The sequence below is a fragment of the Haliotis cracherodii genome, unplaced genomic scaffold (assembly GCF_022045235.1).
Source record: "Haliotis cracherodii isolate W230 unplaced genomic scaffold, xgHalCrac1.p SCAF_37, whole genome shotgun sequence".
In the NCBI taxonomy this organism is placed as follows: Eukaryota; Metazoa; Mollusca; class Gastropoda; order Lepetellida; family Haliotidae; genus Haliotis; species Haliotis cracherodii.
Window position 1 is genome coordinate 373,426 of NW_027266294.1, and position 19,387 is coordinate 392,812.

At 50.3% G+C, this 19,387-nt stretch overlaps 2 protein-coding genes across 6 annotated transcripts in view; one reads left to right on the forward strand and one right to left on the reverse strand.

Annotated features, from left to right (window-relative positions):
- Positions 1 to 19,387, reverse strand: part of LOC139477912 (uncharacterized) — a 189,223-nt gene that overhangs the window by 68,800 nt on the left and 101,036 nt on the right. Inside the window, exon 1 of one of the 4 annotated variants that reach the window (XM_071260354.1) lies at positions 11,853 to 12,142. The exons of 2 other annotated variants lie outside the window; for them this stretch is intronic. The gene's annotated coding sequence lies outside the window, so the exon portion shown is untranslated. Of the gene's footprint in view, positions 1 to 10,934; positions 10,990 to 11,852; positions 12,143 to 19,387 lie in introns of those variants that run through there. One more of the 4 variants, XM_071260355.1, reaches the window with a different exon arrangement.
- Positions 12,264 to 19,387, forward strand: part of LOC139477913 (uncharacterized) — a 263,405-nt gene continuing 256,281 nt past the window's right edge. For both annotated transcript variants that reach the window (XM_071260356.1, XM_071260357.1), the window contains exon 1: positions 12,264 to 12,599. In XM_071260356.1, coding sequence (XP_071116457.1) covers positions 12,354 to 12,599 — 246 coding nt within the window. In that variant the 5' untranslated portion in view covers positions 12,264 to 12,353. The remainder of the gene's footprint in view (positions 12,600 to 19,387) is intronic.

Below are 19,387 nucleotides of genomic sequence, written 5' to 3' on the forward strand. Positions count from 1 at the left end.
CTTGACTTAGATAACTTCTTTATTCTTTCAATGAAGATGCTGTCCACATGCGAGTTCCTTCGTCAAGGATGTCGTCTAGGATGTCGTCAAGGTTGTCGTCAAGGTTGACGTCAAGGTTGACGTCAAGGATGTCATCAAGGATGTCATCAAGGACGTCGTCAAGGATGTCATCAAGGATGTCATCAAGGATGTCGTCAAGGATGTCGTCAAGGTTGTCGTCAAGGATGTCATCAAGGATGTCGTCAAGGATGTCGTCTAGGATGTCGTCAAGGATGTCATCTAGGATGTCGTCAAGGATGTCATCAAGGATGTCGTCAAGGATGTCGTCGAGGTCCCCACTCAAGCTGCTTCATTATACAACATAAACAACTCAGTTCTGATCCCCTGAGTTGATGTGTGCGTTGTGTGCCTTGTGTGTGTTGTGTGAGGGGGCGGTCTACTGACGGAGCTGGCAACAAACACGGACATCTCTTTCCAACAAGGTGGCAATTGAAGGTAAACAGGTTCCATAAAGCACAAGTGTGTCCAGTTCCGCTGACAAGTTGGTGAAGTATCCTAGTAATCTGATTGCTGACAGACTTGCCACTCCCGTCACGTTCAGCAGATACCAGACCACTGGAGCCCCTTGACAAGAAGTGTAGCTCACCTGGACCAGTGTTTGCCAGACGAAACCTGGACAACGTCAGAGGACACAGGGTCGTGTGTCTCTAATCTGCAGACAAATATCAGCAAGATGTCCGGCTAGATCAGGCAGTCCGGTATCTGAGACTAAGTCAGGCAGTCCGGTATCTGAGACTAAGTCAGGCAGTCCGGTATCTGACACTAAGTCAGGCAGTCCGGTATCTGACACTAAGTCAGGCAGTCCGGTATCTGACAATAAGTCAGGCAGTCCGGTATCTGAGACTAAGTCAGGCAGTCCAGTCTCTGACACTAAGTCAGGCAGTCCGGTATCTGACACTAAGTCAGGCAGTCCGGTATCTGACACTAAGTCAGGCAGTCCGGTATCTGACACTAAGTCAGGCAGTCCGGTATCTGAGACTAAGTCAGGCAGTCCGGTATCTGAGACTAAGTCAGGCAGTCCGGTATCTGACACTAAGTCAGGCAGTCCGGTATCTGAGACTAAGTCAGGCAGTCCGGTATCTGACACTAAGTCAGGCAGTCCGGTATCTGAGACTAAGTCAGGCAGTCCGGTATCTGACACTAAGTCAGGCAGTCCGGTATCTGACACTAAGTCAGGCAGTCCGGTATCTGACACGAAGTCAGGCAGTCCGGTATCTGAGACTGACAGAATGAGGGCTGTAGTGACATGGGGAGAGGGCTGTAGTGACATGGAGAGGGCTGTAGTGACATGGGGAGAGGGCTGTAGTGACATGGGGAGAGGGCTGTAGTGACATGGGGAGGGGTGTAGTGACATGGGGAGAGGGCTGTAGTGACATGGTGAGGGGTGTAGTGACATGGGGAGAGGGCTGTAGTGACATGGGGAGAGGGCTGTAGTGACATGGGGAGAGGGCTGTAGTGACATGGGGAGGGGTGTAGTGACATGGGGAGAGGGCTGTAGTGACATGGCGAGGGCTGTAGTGACATGGGGAGAGGGCTGTAGTGACATGGGGAGAGGGCTGTAGTGACATGGGGAGAGGGCTGTAGTGACATGGGGAGAGGGCTGTAGTGACATGGCGAGGGCTGTAGTGACATGGGGAGAGGGCTGTAGTGACATGGGGAGAGGGCTGTAGTGACATGGGGAGAGGGCTGTAGTGACATGGCGAGGGCTGTAGTGACATGGTGAGGGGTGTAGTGACATGGGGAGAGGGCTGTAGTGACATGGGGAGAGGGCTGTAGTGACATGGGGAGGGGTGTAGTGACATGGGGAGTGGGCTGTAGTGACATGGCGAGGGCTGTAGTGACATGGGGAGAGGGCTGTAGTGACATGGGGAGAGGGCTGTAGTGACATGGGGAGAGGGCTGTAGTGACATGGGGAGAGGGCTGTAGTGACATGGCGAGGGCTGTAGTGACATGGGGAGAGGGCTGTAGTGACATGGGGAGAGGGCTGTAGTGACATGGGGAGAGGGCTGTAGTGACATGGGGAGAGGGCTGTAGTGACATGGCGAGGGCTGTAGTGACATGGGGAGAGGGCTGTAGTGACATGGGGAGAGGGCTGTAGTGACATGGGGAGAGGGCTGTAGTGACATGGGGAGAGGGCTGTAGTGACATGGGGACAGGGCTGTAGTGACATGGGGAGAGGGCTGTAGTGACATGGAGAGGGCTGTAGTGACATGGAGAGGGCTGTAGTGACATGGAGAGGGCTGTAGTGACATGGGGAGAGGGCTGTAGTGACATGGGGAGGGCTGTAGTGACATGGGGAGAGGGCTGTAGTGACATGGGGAGAGGGCTGTAGTGACATGGGGAGAGGGCTGTAGTGACATGGGGAGGGGTGTAGTGACATGGAGAGGGCTGTAGTGACATGGGGAGAGGGCTGTAGTGACATGTGGAGAGGGCTGTAGTGACATGGGGAGAGGGGTATAGTGACATGGGGAGGGCTGAAGTGACATGGGGAGAGGGCTGTAGTGACATGGAGAGGGCTGTAGTGACATGGGGAGAGGGGTATAGTGACATGGGGAGGGCTGTAGTGACATGGAGAGGGCTGTAGTGACATGGTGAGGGCTGTAGTGACATGGGGAGAGGGCTGTAGTGACATGGGGAGAGGGGTATAGTGACATGGGGAGGGGGCTGTAGTGACATGGTGAGGGCTGTAGTGACATGGGGAGAGGGCTGTAGTGACATGGGGAGAGGGCTGTAGTGACATGGCGAGGGCTGTAGTGACATGGGGAGAGGGCTGTAGTGACATGGGGAGAGGGCTGTAGTGACATGGGGAGAGGGCTGTAGTGACATGGGGAGAGGGCTGTAGTGACATGGGGACAGGGCTGTAGTGACATGGGGAGAGGGCTGTAGTGACATGGAGAGGGCTGTAGTGACATGGAGAGGGCTGTAGTGACATGGAGAGGGCTGTAGTGACATGGGGAGAGGGCTGTAGTGACATGGGGAGGGCTGTAGTGACATGGGGAGAGGGCTGTAGTGACATGGGGAGAGGGCTGTAGTGACATGGGGAGAGGGCTGTAGTGACATGGGGAGGGGTGTAGTGACATGGAGAGGGCTGTAGTGACATGGGGAGAGGGCTGTAGTGACATGTGGAGAGGGCTGTAGTGACATGGGGAGAGGGGTATAGTGACATGGGGAGGGCTGTAGTGACATGGGGAGAGGGCTGTAGTGACATGGAGAGGGCTGTAGTGACATGGGGAGAGGGGTATAGTGACATGGGGAGGGCTGTAGTGACATGGAGAGGGCTGTAGTGACATGGTGAGGGCTGTAGTGACATGGGGAGAGGGCTGTAGTGACATGGGGAGAGGGCTGTAGTGACATGGGGAGAGGGCTGTAGTGACATGGGGAGAGGGCTGTAGTGACATGGGGAGAGGGGTATAGTGACATGGGGAGGGCTGTAGTGACATGGAGAGGGCTGTAGTGACATGGAGAGGGCTGTAGTGACATGGGGAGAGGGCTGTAGTGACATGGGGAGAGGGCTGTAGTGACATGGGGAGAGGGCTGTAGTGACATGGGGAGAGGGCTGTAGTGACATGGTGAGGGCTGTAGTGACATGGAGAGGGCTGTAGTGACATGGGGAGAGGGCTGTAGTGACATGGGGAGGGCTGTAGTGACATGGGGAGAGGGCTGTAGTGACATGGGGAGAGGGCTGTAGTGACATGGGGAGAGGGCTGTAGTGACATGGGGAGGGGTGTAGTGACATGGAGAGGGCTGTAGTGACATGGGGAGAGGGCTGTAGTGACATGTGGAGAGGGCTGTAGTGACATGGAGAGGGCTGTAGTGACATGGAGAGGGCTGTAGTGACATGGGGAGAGGGGTATAGTGACATGGGGAGGGGGCTGTAGTGACATGGTGAGGGCTGTAGTGACATGGGGAGAGGGCTGTAGTGACATGGGGAGAGGGCTGTAGTGACATGGGGAGAGGGGTATAGTGACATGGGGAGGGCTGTAGTGACATGGAGAGGGCTGTAGTGACATGGAGAGGGGTATAGTGACATGGGGAGAGGGCTGTAGTGACATGAGGAGAGGGCTGTAGTGACATGGAGAGGGCTGTAGTGACATGGGGAGGGCTGTAGTGACATGGAGAGGGCTGTAGTGACATGGGGAGAGGGGTATAGTGACATGGGGAGAGGGCTGTAGTGACATGAGGAGAGGGCTGTAGTGACATGGGGAGAGGGCTGTAGTGACATGGGGAGGGGTGTAGTGACATGGAGAGGGCTGTAGTGACATGGGGAGAGGGCTGTAGTGACATGGGGAGAGGGCTGTAGTGACATGGTGAGGGCTGTAGTGACATGGGGAGAGGGGTATAGTGACATGGGGAGGGATGTAGTGACATGGAGAGGGCTGTAGTGACATGGTGAGGGCTGTAGTGACATGGGAAGAGGGGTATAGTGACATGGGGAGGGCTGTAGTGACATGGAGAGGGCTGTAGTGACATGGGGAGGGCTGTAGTGACATGGGGAGAGGGCTGTAGTGACATGGGGAGAGGGCTGTAGTGACATGGGGAGGGCTGTAGTGACATGGGGAGAGGGCTGTAGTGACATGGGGAGAGGGCTGTAGTGACATGGGGAGAGGGCTGTAGTGACATGGGGAGGGCTGTAGTGACATGGGGAGAGGGCTGTAGTGACATGGGGAGAGGGCTGTAGTCACATGGGGAGAGGGCTGTAGTGACATGGAGGGCTGTAGTGACATGGAGAGGGCTGTAGTGACATGGGGAGGGCTGTAGTGACATGGAGAGGGATGTAGTGACATGGGGAGAGGGCTGTAGTGACATGGGGAGAGGGCTGTAGTGACATGGGGATAGATTTGACAGAAACCATAGAGTAAGATGTCATGGTAACACAGTCAGACATCATACCTCCTCTGAACACAACGATATCTCCACCACTCATGAGAAGACATCACACACGGCCTGTTGAAGATCCCGGTCTCTGATTGGTCAATATACCCCCTTGGTTTAAGTCCCACAGCCTAACGTTGCACAAGCATTTCCAGCCCCACCACCCTCACTCCCTGACAGATTACCTCGTGATGCCTCAATCAGGATCAAGAAAACAAACCCGATGTATCTGACCGTATGTCAGAAAAGTGAAATATCACAATTTAGAAAATGCCAAAAGCCCCAGATGAAGATGACCTGTTTCACTCAAACACTCTCTGTCCTGGTAATTTAATATTGCTGTTTTCATACATTAAAAACTATCAACTATCACCAACTGCAAACTCTGAATGGTAAAAGGCTGACATGGTCGATGTCCACAAGGAAAACATGAATGATATGCTGATCAAGTTATAAAGAAGGATGGCTGATGGACAGATTTTCATTTCTTATACACCACCGTCTTCCACACCGAAGTGGATGGTCTTCTACATAACATCCCTCTCCTCCTGACACTAACACCACCATAACATCCCATCTCCTCCTGACACTAACACCACCATAACTTCCCATCTCCTCCTGACACTAACAACACCATAACATCCCATCTCCTCCTGACACTAACAACACCATAACATCCCATCTCCTCCTGACACTAACAACACCATAACATCCCATCTCCTCCTGACACTAACAACACCATAACACCCCATCTCCTCCTGACACTAACACCACCATAACACCCCATCTCCTCCTGACACTAACAACACCATAACATCCCATCTCCTCCTGACACTAACACCACCATAATGTCCCATCTCCTCCTGACACTAACAACACCATAACATCACATCTCCTCCTGACACTAACAACACCATAACACCCCATCTCCTCCTGACACTAACAACACCATAACACCCCATCTCCTCCTGACACTAACACCACCATAACACCCCATCTCCTCCTGACACTAACAACACCATAACATCCCATCACCTCCTGACACTAACACCACCATAATGTCCCATCTCCTCCTGACACTAACAACACCATAACATCCCATCTCCTCCTGACACTAACAACACCATAACACCCCATCTCCTCCTGACACTAACACCACCATAACACCCCATCTCCTCCTGACACTAACAACACCATAACATCCCATCTCCTCCTGACACTAACACCACCATAATGTCCCATCTCCTCCTGACACTAACAACACCATAACATCACATCTCCTCCTGACACTAACCTGACACTAACGTCCCATCTCCTCCTGACACTAACAACACCATAACATTCCATCTCCTCCTGACACTAACAACACCATAACATCCCATCTCCTCCTGACACTAACAACACCATAACACCCCATCTCCTCCTGACACTAACACCACCATAACACCCCATCTCCTCCTGACACTAACAACACCATAACATCCCATCTCCTCCTGACACTAACACCACCATAACGTCCCATCTCCTTCTGACACTAACAACACCATAACATCCCATCTCCTCCTGACACTAACCTGACACTAACGTCCCATCTCCTCCTGACACTAACAACACCATAACATCCCATCTCCTCCTGACACTAACAAAACCATAACGTCCCATCTCCTCCTGACACAAACCTGACACTAACACCACCATAACACCCCATTTCCTCCTGACACTAACAAAACCATAACGTCCCATCTCCTCCTGACACTAACAAAACCATAACATCCCATCTCCTCCTGACACTAACAAAACCATAACATCCCATCTTCTGACACTAACCTGACACTAACAACACCATAACACCCCATCTCCTCCTGACACTAACCTGACACTAACACCACCATAACACCCCATCTCCTCCTGACACTAACAACACCATAACATTCCATCTCCTCCTGACACTAACAAAACCATAACATCCCATGTCCTCCTGACACTAACACCACCATAACATCCCATCTCCTCCTGCAACTAACACCACCATAACATCCCATCTCCTCCTGACACTAACCTGACCATAACATCCCATCTCCTCCTGACACTAACACCACCATAACATCCCATCTCCTCCTCACACTAACACCACCATAACGTCCCATCTCCTCCTGACACTAACCTGAAAATAACACCACCATAACATCCCATCTCCTCACACTAACCTGACACTAACACCACCATAACATCCCATCTCCTCCTGACACTAACCTGACAATAACACCACCATAACATCCCATCTTCTCACACTAACCTGACACTAACACCACCATAACATCCCATCTTCTCACACTAACCTGGATCTTCTCATGAATAACAACGTACATAATTACATGACATCCAAACATTACGTAACTCAATCATAACTGAGCCCTCTGTCGCCTACCAACAGTTACTTTAATCACATCCAAACATTACGTAATTCAATCATAATTGAGCCCTCTCTGTCGCCTACCAACAGTTAGTTACATCATATCCAAACATTACGTAACTCTATCGTAACTGAGCCCTCTCTGTCGCCTACCAACAGTTAGTTACATTACATCCAAACATTACGTAACTCTATCGTAACTGAGCACTCTCTGTCGCCTACCAACAGTTAGTTACATCATATCCAAACATTACGTAACTCTATCGTAACTGAGCCCTCTCTGTCGCCTACCAACAGTTAGTTACATTACATCCAAACATTACGTAATTCAATCATAATTGAGCCCTCTCTGTCCCCTACCAGCAGTTAGTTACATCATATCCAAACATTACATAACTCTATCGTAACTGAGCCCTCTCTGTCCCCTACCAGCAGTTAGTTACATCATATCCAAACATTACGTAACTCCATCGTAACTGAGCCCTCTCTGTCGCCTACCAACAGTTACTTACATCATATCCAAACATTACGTAACTCTATCGTAACTGAGCCCCATCTGTCCCCAGCCAACAGTTAGTTACATCATATCCAAACATTACGTAACTCTATCGTAACTGAGCCCTCTCTGTCGCCTACCAACAGTTAGTTACATCACATCCAAACATTACATAACTCTATCGTAACTGAGCCCTCTCTGTCGCCTACCAACAGTTAGTTACATTACATCCAAACATTACGTAACTCTATCGTAACTGAGCACTGACTGCAGTTAGATGGGCCCATCCCCTTCAGCCTTGGGTCTTCTTTCAAGTTGTTTTGCCAGTGCACTATGCCTTCACTTTACTTTGATGAAATCCTCTCAAAGCTAATTGCTTAAAAATGCAATTTAGGTTTGAAACAATAAGACAAAAACAGTGGTATGTGTTATTTTTGTTGGTTATCTGCCGCAGCAATTACAGCTGATTGATGTACGACCAGCGCGGCAGAGTGAGGGCTGCCCTCCGGCGACAGTCATGCTCCATCTTAATCATATGATGACGGTCCACTTTGTACATATCTCATCATCGATATAGTTGTCACACAGATCATAAAACATGATGGAAGCCTCTAAAACAATCCCTCTCTATGATTAGTTTGACAAGTTTAACTCAGGGGTGGACCCTCGTGCCTTCCCCCTACCCCCCCCCCCCCCCCCCCCCCCCATCCCCCACTTCTAGATTGGGGGTGACGTTGGTGCAGTGTCTGTTCCATGCCCTCAACACTGGCACCAGGAGTGAAATCAATAAGTCAAAATCCTACTGGGAATAACATGATCATGCTGGATTGAATTTAACAGCTTTTGAAAGCAGACTGTTGTTTTATATTACATACACTGGTGGGGCGGCAGGCGAGGACGTCTGGGGGCAGACAAGGACGTGGGGTGGCAGACGAGGACATGGGGCGGCAGGCGAGGATGTCTGGGAGCAGGCGAGGACGTGGGGTGGCAGGCGAGGACGTGTGGGGGCAGGCTAGGACGTGGGGCGGCAGGCGAAGACGTCTGGGAGCAGACAAGGACGTGGGGTGGCAGGCGATGACGTCTGGGAGCAGACGAGGACTTGGGGTGGCAGGCGAGGACGTGGGGAGGGCAGATTAGGGAAACATGGTGTCGAGACCTTCATGTCGGCAGTAAATGGACAGTTGGGACAAAACGACTGATAAAAATAAGACAACGACACCTTTATTTCATTTGGTGTGTATATCATGTAGTTACAGCAAGAGTGGGAGCCTGGCCCCCATTGGGCAGAGGTCGGAGTCAATCTGAAGACTGACCAAGGTGACAGTTAGTGTGACGAATGGCTCCCACGCTACAGCCACACATGTCTCCCGATCAACATCAACCATCACACATTCCACTTTACATTGATGAGATCATGGGGGATTTCCTGGTGTCTGAACCTGGAGAACCAGGGACCTGAATCCATGTTCAGACCAGATGGTCGTGTCTGAACCACTGTCAGTCTTGATGCTCAATACATATTTGAAGCTGTTCTCACTTTTTGTCGGAATTTATGATCAAACCGATTTCCATCAAGCCTTCTTATGATATAATGTAAAAATAATTCCCTCTGGCAGCTCAATGAAATTCATAAAACTAAAACTCACATCAATCATTTTCACTCTTAACCCAGATCCTTTGATGCCTGCATGGCGGAGCGGAGTTGTTCTGCATATAACAGCCAGCGAAGAGTATACAGTGGTACACCACAGGGATGGTACATGGTACACTGTGGTACACCACAGGGATCGTACATGGTACACTGTGGTACACCACAGGGATGGTACATGGTACACTGTGGTACACCACAGAGATCGTACATGGTACACTGTGGTACACCACAGGGCTGGTACATGGTACACTGTGGTACACCACAGGGATGGTACACAGTACACTGTGGTACACCACAGGGATGGTACATGGTACACTGTGGTACATCACAGGTATCGTACATGGTACACTGTGGTACACCACAGGGATGGTACATGGTACACTGTGGTACATCACAGAGCTGGTACATGGTACACTGTGGTACATCACAGGGATGGTACATGGTACACTGTGGTACATCACAGAGCTGGTACATGGTACACTGTGGTACATCACAGAGCTGGTACATGGTACACTGTGGTACATCACAGAGCTGGTACACAGCACAATGTGGTACATCACTGAGCTGGTACATGGTACACTGTGGTACATCACAGAGCTGGTACACTGCACAATGTGGTACATCACTGAGCTGGTACATGGTACACTGTGGTACATCACAGAGCTGGTACATGGTACACTGTGGTACATCACAGGGATGGTACACTGTGGTACATCACAGGGATGGTACATGGTACACTGTGGTACACCACAGAGCTGGTACATGGTACACTGTGGTACATCACAGGGATGGTACATGGTACACTGTGGTACATCACAGAGCTGGTACACAGTACACTGCGGTACAACAGAGATGGTACATGGTACACTGTGGTACATCACAGGGATGGTACATGGTACACTGTGGTACATCACAGGGATGGTACATGGTACACTGTGGTATATCACAGAGCTGGTACACAGCACAATGTGGTACATCACAGGGCTGGTACATGGTACACTGTGGTACATCACAGAGCTGGTACACAGTACACTGCGGTACAACAAAGATGGTACATGGTACACTGTGGTACATCACAGAGCTGGTACATGGTACACTGTGGTACTTCACAGAGCTGGTACACAACACAATGTGGTACATCACAGAGCTGGTACATGGTATACTGTGGTACATCACAGGGCTGGTACATGGTACACTGTGGTACATCACAGGGCTGGTACACGGTACACAGTGGTGCATCAAGCACTGGATTGTCTGGTCTAGACTCGATTATTTACAGACCGCCGCCATATAGTTGGGACATTGCTGAGTGTGCTGTTAAACAAACAAACAATCATACAAACAAAACATTACAGAGCTGGTACATCACAGAGCTGGTACATGGTACATTGTGGTACATCAGTTAGCCTACTCACTCACACTCAGAAAGAGGGGGTACTGACCTGATAAACATATAAACCAGTGGAATGATCAGCTCGATCTTGTGTGCTTCTGTACACAACTATTTCTGACCTCTGTGTGCATGTCACCCCAAAAGATGGCAGCTGGTAGCCTATTTCTAGTACAACTTGACTCGACAAACACCTGTCAATCACTAGATACTGTATCTGAACGTGGCACGTGCTTTTAATTGACCTTTCACCTGTGTTGACAAGACCTCTACGCGAGCGGTCACGGGCCACATGTTGAATGCCTTTCACTTGTTCCGTGAAACCTCCGAGGCACAATAACACGGGATAAGCATGGAGAAATTAAGCGTAACCAAGTGTTCACGCTGATCAAACAAGCTAGTAATTGACTGACGTGACAATGAGGCTGAAGCATAAACAGCAGCGTGTAGGTGATCGCTTGTCGGAGCCAAACTCTCGCGCGGGTTGCGTACTTAAACTTGTGACTAGCGGTAATGAGTTTTCGCACTGTTGTAACGCTATTGACGTGAGCAACACAACCCCACGACACACCCACGACAGTGTTGAGAGTGAATTGTCTGTACACACACTGCACAGATAAACAACGCTAGATACTTACATGCAACTATGTAACATTTCCCCTCCAGTGAACGCTGTCATGTTGGGTGCTGGTATTACATGTGAGCGAGTTTTCAGAGTAAATGTGCATGCTACACGAAATGGTCTCGACGACATTAGGTGGTATGCTACAACATTAGGTGGTATGCTACAACATTAGCTGGTATGCTACAACATTAGCTGGTATGCTACAACATTAGGTGGTATGCTACAACATTAGGCGGTATATCTACAACATTAGGCGGTATATCTACTCTGACTGATAAACCACCCCAGTGTCAACATGGGCAAGCGACCCATGCTCTGAATACCAGTGCAGACACCCCTACATACCTCAAACCCTTATTGTTTCGGCGCTGGCTCCTGAACGCTGATATACAGCTGTCACCGTCCCTCACAGTACCATTCCAGTGCTGCAGTCCCCCATTTCTGTCACTGTCAGTCAATAAAGCACCCTTGTCACTCGTAGGGCCCTTAAACTACCAGCCCTTGCATTTGGACAGCGGCTGTTCCATGAAGCACGTTGACCCCCCAGTCGTGTCATGTCATAACTTGTTACGAAGTTGATAAAGACTGAGAAAACTCAAGCCGATACAAAGAAGTTTCGGATTTTCACCACAAAACACAACTTGTACACACGGAACGAATATAGGTATGAAACAACACTAATTCGATCAGATAGAATCCGCACGTGTTGCTGATAGCGTCTTATTGCGGAGGGCGTGGGTCTTTCAAGGATAAGGGCTTGTGACAGTCACAGACGCTCTATACCTGGGCTGTACCTGTGATTCGCGCTGTGTCGACACACGGAATGCTGCTATTTACCTGGAAAGTATGCAACAACACCTGCAGAGAAATTACAAAATGAGGAGAGAATTATTTGACAGTTTCTTTTTCTGGATGTTAACGTTGGCGTGGGTCCTTCCCGTGGAGAGTCAAGCACCCTTATCGGCAGCGACAGTGGAATCGGGGAGTCCCCCAGACCCTACCGCGGCCTCACCCCCAGACGTCGTGACCCAGGTGCTGCGAGTACCCCACCTCAACAAGTCAGTCACGCTGGATATTGTACAGAGCTCTAAGGTAAGGCTGTCTCGCTTCTTTATCTGAGGAATATGTTACCATGTGGTTCAATGAATGGCCAGGGGTAGGGAGACAGCCGAGGGGTTGGGCGGCAGGGTAGTGCGGCTGGTACCTACTCAACGGGAGGGATGTTTATATGCGGTTCAGTGTATGGGGTACGGTCACCGGTAGGCTGTGACCTAGGGTAGGAGTGCGGTGTCGGCCGTGGGGGTGGGGCATGGTCGCGGTGTCGGCCGTGGGGGTGGGGCGTGGTCGCGGTGTCAGCCAGGGGGTGGGCATGGTCGCGGTGTCGGCCGTGGGGGTGGGGCATGGTCGCGGTGTTGGCCAGGTGGGTGGGCATGGTCGCGGTGTCGGCCAGGGGGAGGGGCACCTGTTACCTACTCTTTTGGAGGGATGTCATCAGTGCCACAGGGTCACCATGTGGTTGGAGTGGAGGGGTTGAGGGGCTAGGGCACCTGTAATGTTTACTTGTGGGGTATGTTTGGGACTGGGTCAAGTCTGTAGGGGTCGCCTGCATGTCTCCTGTGGTGGGAGCTATTGACTGGGGGGAGGTACTACATGTCCCATATTAGGTTCACATACACATGTTTGCAGTGGTCCCAGACTTGACATCCCCACTGACGGGGCAAAGGTGGTCCAGTGGTGAAAGGCACCATCTCCCCCCTCAGGGGTTCCCTCACCACTCCTCTCACCATCTTCCTGAGTCAAGGGAGTTAACTGACTATACAAGTCCAGTTTCCACCCCTGCTGAACTACACTGGATTTCCAGGCTTGCTCATAGCACCATCAGTGGCTATAATGAGTTTTGTCGCTTCTATGTCCCTCCTATTGACCAATCAGATTCCATCTCTCATATCACTTGCATTTGCTTCTAACAAAATGGCGGTGTCCAGTCAAGACAATCTGATCGATAATTAAGATCTATTTTGTAATAAAAGGGGTCTTACCCCGTGAAGTACATCAATCACTTGAGCACCTTGATTAAGAACATGAAAAGATGTGCAAAATATCTATCAATGCCTAGTTGGGGGTACACATGTTTTGCAAATTCTGCAGTCGACCAAAATCTGCAAGTTGAAATCCATGTTATTTACGAACCAGATATCTAGTTCGTTTCAAGATTTTGATTGGACGAAGCCTAGACCCATGAGTCCCTCCAAAATGTTACTCCAGAATTCCAGGCAAGTTCGGCAATGGTCGAACCTGGACATCTACAGTCAGTTAACTCCCTTGCCTCAGGAAGATGTCCTCCCACCTGAAGGCAGACACACTGTCATATAACTGAAATACTGTTTAAAGTGGCATTGAACTCCCTCACTCACACTAGACTCCCTCACTCACACTAGACTCCCTCACTCACACTAGACCCCCTCACTCACACTACACTCCCTCACTCACACTTCACTCCCTCACCCGCACTTCACTCCCTCACTCACACTAGACTACCTCACTCACACTAGACTCCCTCACTCACACTAGACTACCTCACTCACACTAGACCCCCTCACTCGCACTAGACTCCCTCACTCACACTAGACTACCTCACTCGCACTAGACTCCCTCACTCACACTAGACTCCCTCACTCACACTACACTCCCTCACTCACACTAGACTCCCCTCACTCACACTAGACTCACCTCACTCACACTAGACTCCCTGACTCGCACTAGACTCCCTCACTCACACTAGACTCCCTCACTCGCACTAAACTCCCTCACTCACACTAAACTCCCTCACTCACACTAAACTCCCTCACACTAGACCCCCTCATTGGCACTACACTCCCTCACTGACACTAGACCCCCTCACTCACACTAGACTCCCTCACTCACACTAGACCCCCTCACTCACACTAGACCCCCTCACTCACACTAGACTATCTCACTCACACTAGACTCCCTCACTCACACTAGACTACCTCACTCACACTAGACTCCCTCACTCACACTAGACTCCCTCACTTGCACTAGACTCCCTCACTCACACTAGACTCCCTCACTCACACTAGACCCCCTCACTCACACTAGACCCCCTCACTCACACTAGACTCCCTCACTCACACTAGACCCCCTCACTCACACTAGACTCCCTCACTCGCACTAAACTCCCTCACTCACACTAAACTCCCTCACTCACACTAAACTCCCTCACACTAGACCCCCTCATTGGCACTACACTCCCTCACTGACACTAGACCCCCTCACTCACACTAGACTCCCTCACTCACACTAGACTCCCTCACTCACACTAGACTCCCTCACTCACACTAGACTACCTCACTCACACTAGACTCCCTCACTTGCACTAGACTCCCTCACTCGCACTAGACTCCCTCACTCGCACTAGACTCCCTCACTTGCACTACACTCCCTCACTCGCACTAGACTCCCTCACTCACACTAGACTCCCTCACTCGCACTAGACTCCCTCACTCACACTAGACCCCCTCATTAGCACTACACTCCCTCACTCCCACTAGACTCCCCTCACTCACACTAGACTCCCTCACTTGCACTAGACTCCCTCACTCGCACTAGACCCCCTCACTCGCACTAGACTCCCCTCACTCACACTAGACTCCCGCACTCGCACTAGACTACCTCACTCACACTAGACTCCCTCACTTGCACTACACTCCCTCACTCCCACTAGACTCCCTCACTCTCACTAGACCCCCTCACTCACACTAGACCCCCTCACTCACACTAGACTCCCTCACTCCCACTAGACTCCCTCACTCACACTAGACCCCCTCACTCGCACTAGACTCCCTCACTCACACTACACTCCCTCACTTGCACTACACTCCCTCACTCCCACTAGACCCCCTCACTCGCACTACACTCCCTCACTCACACTACACTCCCTCACTCCTACTAGACCCCCTCATTAGCACTACACTCCCTCACTCCCACTAGACTCCCTCACTTCCACTAGACTCCCTCACTCGCACTAGACCCCCTCACTCGCACTAGACTCCCTCACTCCCACTAGACTCCCTCACTTGCACTAGACTCCCTCACTCGCACTAGACCCCCTCACTCGCACTAAACTCCCCTCACTCACACTAGACTCCCTCACTTGCACTAGACCCCCTCACTCGCACTAGACCCCCTCACTCGCACTAGACTCCCCTCACTCACACTAGACCCCCTCACTCACACTAGACTCCCTCACTCGCACTAGACCCCCTCACTCGCACTACAACGAGTTACAGGGTAGGGGTTCTAGTTTAACCAGGAGGAGAAACGAACCCATGTGTGTGGCACAACAAATGAACACATGTCTTATTGGGCTACCGTGGTACTTCGATTAGTTCTAGTTCCACACAAGCGTCCCAGTGGAATATGCTGACAGTGCAGTTTCCTGCTGCATAACTCACTGTCATCTTGTGAAAAAAACAGAGATATATCATCACAGAAATGTTTTAAATAACATGAATAAAAAGAAGTTGTTAAAAAACAATGTTGCTGTTAAGTAGTTTCATCAAATTGTACATATATTGAAAAATATGAATATTTGTCAATATTATCGGTTGTGGACATACTGAATTGCTGAATGTCAACAAAATATGGACGTCAATGTTTGATTGTGGAGACCGGCAGAGATGAACTCTCTCCCAGTTATATGTCAGTCATGACCCACTTTGTTATAGAATTATTCAGAGTGTCCCTCTGGAATGTTTTATGAAAACTGAAAAAATCTATGAATAATCTGCAATGCAAACTAGTTGACGCAGTTAGAGTACTTCTCAGTTTCCGTGACAACTGACCCAAGCTTATATTGCCTTGTGAAACCTGCTTCTGCCATGTCTGCCCAAGACAAAAACACTAGGTCATGGAGCTTAAAGGCTAAACCGTCTGGTGGTCCCTAGAGGATGAACACCAGAAAACAAATCTGTTGTATTTTATATTTTCCTTGCTAATGTTCATTTCTTGCCCACAATGAAGTGAGACACTCGACACTACCGCTGTGTCAGCTTGTGGAACTCTTCCGTCCTTCCGGCTAGAACTGGTTGCTTTAAAGGTGCTTGTGATAAAACCCTGACTGGTATTGTAGACCCACCCTGACTGGTATTGTAGACCCACCCTGGCTGGTATTGTAGATCCACCCTGACTGGTATTGTAGATCCTGCCTGACTGGTATTGTAGACCCACCCTGACATGTATTGTAGATCCACCCTGACTGGTATTGTAGATCCACCCTGACTGGTATTGTAGACCCACCCTGACTGGTATTATAGATCCACCCTGATTGGTATTGTAGACCCACCCTGACTTGTATTGTAGACCCACCCTGACTTGTATTGTAGACCCACCCTGACTGGTATTGTAGACCCACCCTGACTGGTATTGTAGACCCACCCTGACTGGTATTGTAGGTCCACCCTGACTGGTATTGTAGATCCACCCTGACTGGTATTGTAGACCCACCCTGACTGGTATTATAGATCCACCCTGATTGGTATTGTAGACCCACCCTGACTTGTATTGTAGACCCACCCTGACTTGTATTGTAGACCCACCCTGACTGGTATTGTAGACCCACCCTGACTGGTATTGTAGACCCACCCTGACTGGTATTGTAGACCCACCCTGACTGGTATTGTAGGTCCACCCTGACTGGTATTGTAGATCTACCCTGAATTGTATCTTAGATCTATCCTGAATTATATTGGAGATCCACCTTGAATTGTCTTGTAGACCCACCTTGAATTGTATTGTCGAAACACCCTGAATGGTTGAGCCACCCTGAGTTGTATTGTGGACATTTCCTAATTGTATTCTAGATTCACCCGGAATTAAATGGTAGAGAAATGTACTGTAGATCCAACCTGAATTGTATCGAAGACATACTTTCTAGATAGTGACGACCCATCCGTGTGATTGGGCAACAAGCTGACTAAATGTGAGGACTGCAGTGTCTGGTGACGGAATGTGAGGACTGCAGTGTCTGGTGACGGAATGTGAGGACTGCAGTGTCTGTGGTGACGGAATGTGAGGACTGCAGTGTCTGGTGACGGAATGTGAGGACTGCAGTGTCTGTGGTGACGAAATGTGAGGACTGCAGTGTCTGTGTTGACGGAATGTGAGGACTGCAGTGTCTGTGGTGACGGAATGTGAGGACTGCAGTGTCTGTAGTGACGGAATGTGAGTACTGCAGTGTCTGTGGTGACGGAATGTGAGGACTGCAGTGTCTGTGGTGACGGAATGTGAGGACTGCAGTGTCTGTGGTGACGGAATGTGAGGACTGCAGTATCTGTGGTGACGGAATATGGGGTCTGCAGTGTCTGTGGTGACGGAATGTGAGGACTGCAGTGTCTGTGGTGACGGAATGTGAGGACTGCAGTGTCTGTGGTGACGGAATGTGAGGACTGCAGTGTCTGTGGTGACGGAATGTGAGGACTGCAGTGTCTGTGGTGACGGAATGTGAGGACTGCAGTGTCTGTGGTGACGGAATGTGAGGACTGCAGTATCTGTGGTGACGGAATATGGGGTCTGCAGTGTCTGTGGTGACGGAATGTGAGGACTGCAGTGTCTGTGGTGACGGAATGTGAGGACTGCAGTGTCTGTGGTGACGGAATGTGAGGACTGCAGTGTCTGTGGTGACGGAATGTGAGGACTGCAGTGTCTGTGGTGACGGAATGTGAGGACCGCAGTGTCTGTGGTGACGGAATGTGAGGACTGCAGTGTCTGTGGTGACGGAATGTGAGGACTGCAGTATCTGTGGTGACGGAATATGGGGTCTGCAGTGTCTGTGGTGACGGAATGTGAGGACTGCAGTGTCTGTGGTGACGGAATGTGAGGACTGCAGTGTCTGTGGTGACGGAATGTGAGGACTGCAGTGTCTGTGGTGACGGAATGTGAGGACTGCAGTGTCTGTGGTGACGGAATGTGAGGACTGCAGTGTCTGTGGTGACGGAATGTGAGGACCGCAGTGTCTGTGGTGACGGAATATGGGGTCTGCAGTGTCTGTGGTGACGGAATGTGAGGACTGCAGTGTCTGTGGTGACAGAATGTGAGGACTGCAGTGTCTGTGGTGACGGAATGTGAGGACTGCAGTGTCTGTGGTGACGGAATGTGAGGACTGCAGTGTCTGTGGTGACGGAATGTGAGGACTGCAGTGTCTGTGGTGACGGAATGTGAGGACTGCAGTGTCTGTGGTGACGGACAGTCGGTGGTGCAGAAGTTCCCGTCTATGAAGCCGTCATGGTCACTTTGCTGATTGGATCGGTGTTGTGGGTTTGAAAAGTAAATCTTTCTAGCTGAAACTTTCAGGTCTTCACAGAGATAATTGTTCGCAATGAAATGTGTGTGTTACAAGCAGGATATACTATTGTGTGGCTTGAAGACATCAGCTGAATGAATTGGGATCATTTACTTTAAGCTGTGAACATACACAGAGTTGTAACACATCAATGACTGTGTGCAGTCCGAGTAGGCGAGTTATGGTGACAGTATCGCTGTCATGTCTAATCTCTACTTGAGTTGGCTTAGGAGGGTTCGCCGTGTCAATTACTGGAGTGGAGGACAGCAGGCACTCGTCCATGTGATCTGCGGTCCATGTGATCCGATGTTAATGTTAGGAGTCAGTGTCCCGAGTTCACGCCCTGTCAATATGGAGTTCTCATCACCGCCAGGGCTGTGGATCCTGTGACTGTGGCCCAGGCCAACGGGATGTCTTGAGTGTTGTATCAATACAACCGTCTCATGTCTGAATATTCATTCCCACTACCAGCAGTGTGATTACCGTGGAAGGAGTTGCATGTTGTAGCAGAAGGGGTTGT